General features: G+C 39.7%; 1 protein-coding gene across 1 annotated transcript; it reads left to right on the forward strand.

The window, feature by feature from the left end:
- The first annotated feature begins 1,627 nt into the window (after positions 1–1,627).
- Positions 1,628–9,284, forward strand: METTL22 (methyltransferase 22, Kin17 lysine). Its single transcript, XM_054391249.1, has 10 exons — positions 1,628–1,781; positions 2,397–2,738; positions 3,079–3,119; positions 3,194–3,338; positions 3,663–3,734; positions 4,289–4,342; positions 4,885–4,965; positions 5,905–6,007; positions 6,822–6,990; positions 9,249–9,284. Exons 1-10 carry the CDS (start codon positions 1,652–1,654, stop codon positions 9,282–9,284), a joined length of 1,173 nt encoding a protein of 390 aa, XP_054247224.1. The 5' UTR covers positions 1,628–1,651.
- Positions 9,285–10,904: the final 1,620 nt, after the last annotated feature.

The following is a 10,904-nucleotide window of genomic DNA, read 5'->3' on the forward strand; positions in this document are numbered from 1 at the left end:
GCGCCACCGGGGGAAGCTCTTGTCCTGGAGCCTGTGTGCTCCCCTGCTCCCCGCAGCCAGCCCTCCGCTACCTCCCGCCCCGCGGCACAGCCTGGGGGGCTGCCGAGCTGCGGCTGGCCGCGGGCAGGAGGAGGAGGCGGCGGCGGCGGTGGGCGGCTTCGTTTGGAAGCTAGCCGGTGTTGTCCCGGCGGTCTGTCTGCGGTCTCCCCTGCGGGCTGGGGGCCGTGGGTCCTCGGGGAGAGGCGCTGGAACTGCGGGCAGGCTGACGCTTGAGGCCGCGGGCTCTGCCCTGGCCGCGGAACGGCGCTCAGCGTTTGCCTCCGGCTGTGGTGGACAAACAGCGCTCTGGGGCTTTTGCGTCGGTTTGTCTGCAGCTTGTGCTTGGGTTTCTGCTGGCAAAGGGCAGGTTTGGCGGCTGGATGGGGTTTTGGAAAGCTTACACAACTTCATATGAGGGCTGCCTGTATAAATAGAAACATTTTAAGCATGTATGTTTACGATCCTGTTCAAGCACAAGTAGACAATCGAAAATTCAACTCAGTATTCCAAAATGACAACACAGGACATGGCATTAAGAGTTTTTACTTAAGGAGTAGTAGTGGTGCTCAGAGTTGGTGAGACCTGGGTGCATGTTAACTAAATCACTCGCACGGTGGTTAAGGATTTGTGTCTCTATGAGATCTAAGCTTGTCTTGTGGGATTTTAAAGACAAATTTGTTTTCAGATGTGTGGTTCACCAGCATTTCACATACCCTTCACAAAACATCAATTTTTTTTAGACCACAGGGAAATAAATCTCCTATTTGTTTTTCTGTTCATAAAAGGTAATTCATTTGTGCCCTAGGACAGAGAGAGAACTTGGCCTTGGATGTTAGGTAATAAGGACAATTTCGTGTGTTTATTTTCTGGGGAAGAATAAGTAGTGCCAAAGATAGGAGGGGTTTAAGTGCCTAATTGGTGGAGGCACACAAAAGGAGCTGAATTTTCTTCAGGAAAAGCAGATACTCCTTTTACAAGCCTGGAGGGCTAACCCATGACAGTAGATTAGGTAATGGTGTCCATTTCTGCGGAAATTCAGAGATTTGTATGAAGAACATCCCTTAAAATGGTGAAGGCCTTCTGTTCCTTGGAAGACCTTTTGCTTAGCATTGTAAGTCTGTGCATTCATGGTGAAATCTGTTGTTGTTTTTTGGTTTGGTTTTTTTCTTCCCAGAGTGAGTTGTTTTTAACACAAACAAATTAGTAGTTCTTCCCACAATAGGCAGTGTCTGCCAGTGAGCTGCTAGCAGTTACGTATTTGGTGATTTCTTTTTTTGAGCTCTGTAAAAGCACTGCACTGGGAGCACTGCAACTTTACTGGACACCGTCATCTGATTTTTATCTTCTAAAATATTGGCTGGAGTGATGTTCCAACAGTGTCGGGATGTCACTAAAAGCTTTCTGTATTTGATTGTAGGTTGAATACCTTGATGTGCAACTTCCCATCTTATTGGAGCATGGTGGAGCTTGCATGATCACACTTCTTGCCTGAGGTCTTCTGGTTATCTTGCTGAGCAAAACTTACTGGATGCCTGTCAACAGAAGAGTGTCAAATCATAGCACTTCATAAGGGGCCTCTGGGTACTGTAGATGTTCCTGGCATCAACACATCATGGTAGATATAACAGAGAAGGAGATGGATAACCCCACGTTTAAAAGTGACACTGTACTTTCTGACGTGCACTTACACTGTCCAAACAAAAGACGTCTCATGGTACGATTAAATGCAGTTGGACAACCAGGTAATGGATGTTTGGACTGATAGAGATGTATTTTAAGTGTATTCATATACTTGTAATGTCTGAATCCTCCTTTAAATGGTTGATATTAATCATGACATATTTTATTCCAGTTAGAAGCAGAAACACTTCCTTCTCAGCCTTTAGGAAGAGGGCTGGCTTGATTTTTCCTGATGAAATTAATTTCAGAAATTAAAGCTGTGTAGAATTTGGAGACATCCTTTCTTAAAAAAAGAAATTTAAAATATCTTTCTGAGAAGAAGCAACCAAATTAACTTGTTTGCAGGTTTAGTTGTTTTTATTTATTTGTTCGTTTAGCTACAATATCAATTGCTTTTGGAGAATGTAAGAAACCATCCCTCCAGCCAACTGTTGAAACAAATGTTACTCAATCAGATGTAAATCTGTATAGATGGTAGATAGTGAAAGTACTTAATTTATTTCTACTGATAAAATGTAATAACAGAAATATTTTGGTAGCAAATGAAACTATATTTCATTTTTTTATCCTCTAGATTTTTGTTATGTGAAATGCATACCAAAACGCATGTGGAAGCTGAACATAGATTCTATTATTACCTGCTGTTTAATTTGCCCTTCCACCTATGTGTCTTACAGTATTTCTGTCATATTTCACACTCCTTTGGAACACAGAAGATTTGGCATCTGAGAAACACAAGAGAGAAGCTACAACAGAAAGAGAATACCAGTACAGAAGTGGAGATGAGCTGTGTGATGAGGACAGAAATAATCTAAAAGAAAGAGAATTAAATAGTGAAGTAGAAGCTCTGCTAGATGATGATGGAGACTTGGAAGTGGTCAGAAGACCTCGAAGTGCCTCTGATTTAGAAGCAGAAGATCTTTTGAGGGATAGAGTGTGTCCTGTAATTCTAATGAAAGGGGAAGAAGATGCTTTTGAAGACAAACAAAAATGCACTTGCAGTGATGCTGTTAAAATAGGTAAATAGTAGCCTTACAGTCAAGAGGAAATGGAGTAAGTGTGTTCATGTCAAACAAAAGAAAAAAAAAGGTTTTCTTCAGAAATGGAATAGCAGTTTTTAAGTGAAAGGACATAATAAGGTTAAGAGTGTGATCAATATTTTCTTAATGTCCCTTTTTTCTCCAAAGTGATTCAGATAGTAGTATACCCTGGGGAACTCAGTGCTCCTTGGTTAGAGTGGGGTTCGCACGTTGAGTTCTGTATTTGAAATGGAAACATGATTTGATTTTCAAATTTGCCCATAGGGAACTTGAACAACATTTTGAGGTAATTCTTTCTGCTTTACTTTCATTTTCACAGAACATACTATGGCAACACCCTTAGAAGATGTTGGTAAACAAGTATGTATTCTGCCTTGTGTTAATGAATTGTGCTTCAACATTTCCTCAATTTTAACTGCTGCTCCGCTCCACAGGTCTGGCGTGCAGCCTTTCTTCTTGCTGATTACATTGTGTTTAAACGAGATGCATTCAGGTGTTGCTCAGTGCTAGAGCTTGGAGGTGGCACTGGAATCACAAGCATTATCATGGGAACAGTTGCCAAAAGAGTTTATTGCACAGGTGAGGCAGTTATTCCAGTTAAATATTTTCATAAAACTTTGTGAAAAGATCCATTGATGTGAACTCAAGATAGTGTACCTAGATTAACATAGGTAGTATAGAGATCTGATTTCTTTCTTCAGGGGTGGCTCAGAACTTAGTATTGAAAGACAAAAGCAAGAAGGATACTAGGGAAGCAATCATAAGTGGATAGACCTGCTCTGAATCTCCCTTAGTCTCATCAGCCTGTAGAAACTTTTAGAGTATTTTACTCTGAGAGGTCAGAGGCATGCATGACCCATGCAAATTATTCTTCTTTTGAATATCATTGTTACTTGTTTCCAGATGTTGGTGAAGATCTTCTGGCCATGTGTGAGCAAAACGTTGCATTGAACAAACACCTGATGGAGCTGGGAAGTAAGTTCATTGCAGTCAGTGTTTGTGCAATCACCTATATGTGAACTTTGGGATTAGACAGCAGAGTCATTGACTATCTAGCGTATTCACAAGTAAATTTTTGCCTTGGTTAAAAATGACTCATTTAAAAAGAAAGATGCAAGATACCTATATGTGGTCCATACTGGACCAACTTCCTTTTGAGAAGAGCAAAATATTTACTATTTTTCTGCCTATCGCTTAAGACCAGCTGTAGTTCCTATACAGCCAATCTGTGAGTTTTACTGATGTACTTGGGAGGATCACAAATAACCAGATGTCACATAAACAAATATCCAGAGTCACACAAACAGTGTAAATTACAGAGGTATAACTGGAAAGGAGAAGTATTTTGCAGGTGGGACGTGTAAAAGAGAATGTACGTTCTATTCTGTTCTCATGTGAGTGGGTAACTGGGTTTGTACAGTAAGTACAGTATTTGTCCTCATGATAGACCTTCATCACTTGTGTAAGTGAAGATCTTTGATTCTATTGAAAAGCCATTTATGACTGATGTGATCTTTCTTCACCCATAGGAGGGGAAGTCAAAGTAAAAGAGCTGGACTGGCTGAAAGATGAATTCTGCACTGGTAGGTGATTATAGTGGGTTCTTCCACATAGGGTTAAGTATTTTGGGTTTTTCACCCTTTCAAGCCATCAGGAAATTTCTGATTAATGAAAATACTGGATACTGCCAGTTGAAAAGGCTCTGTATATTTTAGACTTACAGGGGAAGGTTCTATATTTTAACAAAGTCTAAGTTTTTAAAAAACATCATGAAGTAGGAAGCTTAATCAAAATTTACAAGAGGATGCATTTGTTATTTTTATTTAAAGGAGTATATTTATCTTAGTCTAGTTAAATGTGTGATCTCACTATAGGGTAGTAATTGGTTGTAAACTCTGAAGAAAACTTCCTTCTGCCAGTGAGCCTTGGAAGGTCTGGATATAATACATAGAAAGCAAAGGATAGCAGGGAACTTCAGAGAATGGATAGAGGGAGGTTTTGAGTCACCCTCAATGGGATGCTCCATTTATGGAGTGGCAGTTGACCACAGGAGTTGAATTCCTTTTTGCCAGCTGACAATCATTTGACACCATCACATACACCAAAGCCATGCTCTTTATTACAGATCCTGAAGCTCCTTATAACTGGTCTGAAGAAGAGATTGCTGATTTGCATGACCACTGTACTGTGATAATGGCAGCTGATGGTAGGAAAATATAAACACTAAGCTTTTAAATCAAAAACTTGCATTTTGAGTAATAATTTAAATATACCTAGTTTGCTTTTAAAATCTAATGGGTCAGACCCTTGCTTGATTTCTCACAGCTCTGCCTTACAAGTATTTTAATTTTTTTAAACAATTCTCTTTACATCCTGAATTAGCAATAGGAGAACACATGTTGAAAAGTACTAGCTTTTCCTTTCCTTTGGTGTGGTAATTATTTGTAACTAAATAAATTATTCAAAGAAAATAGTCACAATTAGTGAGGAATTTGACTTTCAGAGGAGTTTTGTTGTCCTGCCTTTGTCTTGCCTCAGTTAACCTCTATGCAGATACTGCTAAATGGGTGGTCATATACTATAATGTGAAAAACACAAAGGCACAGAGTCTGTGCCTTTGGATATCTGTCTTATTTTTTTTCCCTGCTTAAGTGAAAGACTGCAAACTGACAGGCTAGCTTATCTCTATTGTTGTTTTGATATATAAATAAAAATAGGATTGATTTAGTTATGATATTGAAAGGTTTTGTAAGACTGCTTTCCAAGGAGCTACAGTTATAGTGACATACTAATTACTGCCTTTTTTGTAAGAGATGAAGCCATATGCATTGTGATATCCTTTTTTAGCTTTGCTGTAAGGTATTTCCAGGCTGAGGGAAAGTTAAAGTTTTCTAAGTTGTCTGACAAAAATGATTCCCATTGACAGGGGAAAAATCATTGACGAAAGCTTGACATAAATAGCTGCAGTGGATACTATTACAGGGTCAGTTGTTGCTATTAAAAATATACACTAGGATTTAGTTAACATAGTGACTTGATGGATTAGCAAAATCAAACTAAGGCCTGTTGTTGTTTCATACCTGAGGCTTGAGTAAATAATACACTTAAAGACACCTCTTCTATGCTTTTGATATTTTTTTCCTAGTGTTCTATGATGATGACCTGACAGATGCCTTGTTCAGAACGCTGTATAGAATCACGCACAACTTGAGAAATTCTTGCACAGTTTACCTAGCATTAGAAAAGAGGTGAGTATTGCCAAGAACTTACAATAAAAAACACTAAAACCTTTACATACTTACTTTATTTGGAAGAAAGATCTGCTTTGATTGAAGGTCAGCTTCCAATTATCTTTGTGTCAGTTGATCTCAGGCTGCAGTAGGTGCTTGGGACAAGCAGTTAGTTTTGTATATGCTTAATTTTCATCCATTCAGAATTTGACTTCCACAGGAGTTCAGCTCTTTTTCTCTTTGACTTTTGTCATGCTTCAGATAACCTCTGTGCAAATCAGGATAAGTAGGTGGCTGGATCGATGTGTTCTGTAATGCCTGACAATATTTGCTATGTGTTTTTGCAGGCATAGAGTAGTGGCAGCCATAGAAGTGGCTTAGAATTAGGGTATGTATTTCCCAGCTTGACTACCTCTGTAATAATTTATCTTGTGTTTTCTTTTAAGGAAGTATTGAGTATTTTGAAGTAGTCATGAGTTGGAGGCCCCATAAACTAATATGTAATAGGCTTTGCTTAAATCTCTGGAGATTCATAAGCAATAGCTCTTCATATGATTTGTTGCAGGTGTTTGTCCAGGGAGTCAAGCCAATAATTCTCTTGCAGCAAAGTGCCTTAAAATCAATGGAAAGATTCATCCAAGAATTACTGTGTATTGACGCTGACATAAGTCTTGTCCACTTTGCAGGAGTAACAGGAGCAGGGGATGTCCTTTTTACAGCTATGAAAGTTAGTTAATGACACTGAGATGTCCCACGTTTTCCATTAGCTGAGGAAAGCTGTTGGAGATGCCAGTATAGGAGACTCATTTTAAATTAAATATTCTCTTGCCAGGCTGAACTTCACTTTAAGACATATGGATGTTACGTGTGAAGCCTACAGTCATTTTAGAAGTGCTCTAAATGATTTGGAGAACCTCCAAGACAGCAAAATTAAATACACTGCAGAGCCCATTAAGGTTGATTTCTGCCAAGCTCTTATTTATGAACGAATTGAGCAGTTGGTAAGTGGGGTTCATTACAGAAAATGTAATGTGTTGGGCTAACCATCTCTGATCAGTTTTCAGCTGTTAGTACAGGGTAAGGAGAATAAGCATTATCTTTTATTTCCATTTAGCTTTTTGCTGTTTTGAAAGGATTCTAGTTTGTGCCTACATAATCTATACTACTAGATGGATGAAGGGACCCTTACCTGTCAGCAGCAGTGCAGTGGCTTAGGTGTGCTCATTTCCTCAAAGATTAAGAAACAATCTCCATTACTTTGTAAACACAATTTTTGCCAGTGACTAGAAAATGGGGCCAGTATCTCTCCTTGTTTATTTGCTTGTAGAAGAGCTTTCATTTCATACTTTCAGTAATGCCTTTCCCAGTTCAGAGTTCAGGAAATAATGTTCTAGTATCTATGATGAAGTCAATTAGCTGTAAACTTCTGTTATCCAGGAACATGTCAGGTTTATTATTTGTAGTTATCTCATTACATCCCATGCACTTACAATTCTCTTTCTCTATTTTAGCTTTTTTACAATTATCTGCTCTTACAAATATCATAGAATCAAAGAATGGCTCAGGTTGGAAGAGACCTTAGAGATTATGTACTCCAACCTCCCCACCATGGGCAGGGACATCTCTCAACTAGACTCAGCTTCTCATGGCCTCGTCCAACCTGGCCTTGAACACCCCCAAGGACAGGGCATCCACAGCCTCCATGAGCAACCTATTCCAGAATTCCACCACCCTCTTACTGAAGAACTTCTTCCTAAGATCCAGTCTAAACTTACTCTTCCTCAGCTTCAAACCATTCTCCCTTGTCCTGTCCCTAGACACCCTTGTGAAAAGTCCCTCTGCAGCTTTCCTGTAGGATCCTGTCAAGTAACGGAAGGCAGCTATAAGGTTCCCCTGGAGTCTTCTTTAGGCTGAACAACCTCACATGTAGGGTAGCTAATAGCTTGCTAGCTTCCAGGACAATACAGTCTAACAGATCCTTTTAGAGAATTCACAAATCTTGTACCGGATTGCAAATCTGCTACCAAGAATTGGATGTTCCTGTAGTCACCATTACTGCTGTGTCTTCTGCAGTATGTATGCATAGCACCCTTACAAGGGCCACAGCTACTTTATGAGATTGATTTGTTTTATTTAGTGCTGATACCTTCAGGCATAAAACATGCAGACCAAACTTTAAAATAAGCTTTACAAGTGCATAAATGTAACCTGGCTTATACATAAATCATAGAATCGTAGAATGATCTGGGTTGGAGGGGACTTCCAAAGGTCATCTAGTCCAACCCCCTCTGCAGTCAGCAGGGGCATCCTCAACTAGATCAGGTTGCCCAGAGCCTTGTCAAGCCTCACGTTGAACATCTCCAGGAATGGGGCCTCAAATACCTCCCTGGGCAACCTGTTCCAGTGTTCCACTACCCTTATAGTAAAGAACTTGTTCATAACATCCAATCTAAATCTGCTCTTCTCTAGTTTAAAGCCATTGGCCCTCGTCTTATCACTGCAGGCCTTTGTAAACAGTCTCTCTCCATCCTTCTTGTAGGCCCTAGCCTTTTTATGGAAGGGAAGGCTACTACTCTTTGAACTATATGCATTTTTTTAAACACCTGAGTTTTTTATTTCTCATGAAGTATATTGCCACAATTCAAGATGTTGTGGTGAAGAGTATGTGATAGTCTTCTTAGTAATATTTTTATATAACATAATAGATAGGCAAGTTTATTCCACATAAAAAGTGGTGTGTTTTTTGTTTTCATTGTCCAGCAAATTGAGAAGAGTGTGTGTGTAAGACATGCATTTGTGAAACCTTGATTCCTCAGTAAATTGTGTTTGCATCTGCATTTTTACTAGCATTAGTGAAAGTATTTGTCAACATAGGCTATGAAAAAGAGCAAGATTATCAGTCAAAATACTGCAGAAGGTTATGCAGACTAATGAAATTAATTTAAAAACAAATTATTTACTTTTTTTAGTATTTTTTACAAAATATTACAGTATTACAAGATAATACAGTATTTAGTAACTTTTACAAAATTATGCCCCAAGAATGAAGAATTAAATCCTATTGCTCTGCCTTAAAGATAATTTGATGATTCTAGATTACACAGATGGATTTAGTATCTGTCCACAGATGGATTCTATCTATAGATGGAGGTTTAGAGGGTATATTAAAGTTCTCTTCAAGTGAGCATATTGAACTTTCTCATAATTGTGACCCACTGATCTCAGAAAACACCTGTATTTACTTTTTCTACTCCTACAGGAATTGTGGAAGATCACTGCTGAACAGCTAACATGACAGGGACATGAGAAAATAGAAGATGTTTGTCTAAGGATAGAGGCTTTTTTGATGGTTTATTAAAAATGATTTTCATCCCCAGAAAAGCATTTTCCTGGTGGAACTGTGTTCTCAGCATTGCTATACAGATTTGTAAGTTTTGTGATTTATGAAACTGTGTTCTGGGCACACAGAATTACAGAATGTTAGGGGTTGGAAGATCATCAAGTCCAACCCACCTGCCAGAGCAGGATCATCACCTAGAGCAAGTCACACTTGGACACATCCAGGTGGGTTTTGAATGTCTCCAGAGATGGAGACTCCACGTCCTCTCTGGGCAGCCTGCTCTGTCACCCTCACAGTGAAAAAGTTCTTCCATATGTTCACATGGAACTTGCTTGCACCCATTGCTCAACCTCTGCTCCAGCTTGCACCCGTTGCCCCTTGTCTTGTCATTGGACATCACTGAGCAGAGCCTGGCTCTGTCCTCCCAACACTGCCCTTCACATCTTTATAAACATGAATGAGGTCACCCCTCAGTCTCCTCCAAGCAAAAGAGCCCCAGCTCCCTCAGCCTTTCCTCATAAGGAAGATGTTCCACACCATTATCCTTGTGGCTCTGCACTGGACTCTTTCACGCACTTCCCTGCAAGACCTGGTTTTTTTTTTGGTGGACTTTTCCTTAAGCAATCTGTTCATAGAACTCAGTCCTTAATTTCAATTTGTCCTTTCTAAATCAATCCAGTTCAAGGCTATTGCCTGAACTGAAAGGATACAAGATGCATTTTAAGCCTCTCTGAGTACTCCGCAGAGGTCTTGGAGCTATGTAGTCCTGCTGGAATTTGAAGCTATTCTGCTCTTGCCAGACTGAGGGTGAGAAGTTACCATGTGAAGTGATATGCTACCGCTCTTTAAATGTTTGAGATTCCACCCTCAGCCCATATAGGTGATTTCGGGCAGAAGGAGGTGACCAAGAATGCCTTGTCCAGTTCTGGCCTTCAGTATTTTAGCTTTTGGATTAAAGTACAACATGGTGATCCAATCTTCTGTGTTAATAATGAAACCAAAATGTGTTTGTACTTCTAATGAATTCTCTGTATACTGCTGTTTCTATCACTTGCCATATGTACACTATCATGGAAATTCTTGTGCCTGCTGCATTCTGTAGCTTTGTGAGAATATCTGTGATGAAGCTGTTCCTGCCTGTGACTCATGGTATTGTCCATTCATGACATGAGAAGCATCTAGTTGACTTCTGGAAAGTCTGGTTTATTTTTGGTTTAGTTCAGTTGGTTTAGGTAAGTTAGAGAAGGTAGGTGCTTAATCTAAAATGTATTCATGTTTCTACTCTGCTGTGGGGCTGAGGTTGGAAATACTGCATTTGGAAAACAGACTTTCTTCTCTGCTAACTGAAGTCATTCAGCATTTGTGACCACTTCTGGATCTGGTTGGCATAGTTCAGTTGGTCAGCCAGAGGGATCTTTTAATAGACAGGAGTGCAGAGGGGGTGGAGGAGATCTTGTGAAAGTCTTGCAGTGCACTTCTGGTAAAGGAGCGTCACAGTTTCTTGGGAAGTGTGGTCATGGATGGACATGTGATCTTCCAGGAGGAATCTTCTTTGAAACAAACAAATTTTTACTT

The sequence above is a fragment of the Indicator indicator genome, chromosome 22 (assembly GCF_027791375.1).
Source record: "Indicator indicator isolate 239-I01 chromosome 22, UM_Iind_1.1, whole genome shotgun sequence".
NCBI lineage: Eukaryota > Metazoa > Chordata > Aves > Piciformes > Indicatoridae > Indicator > Indicator indicator.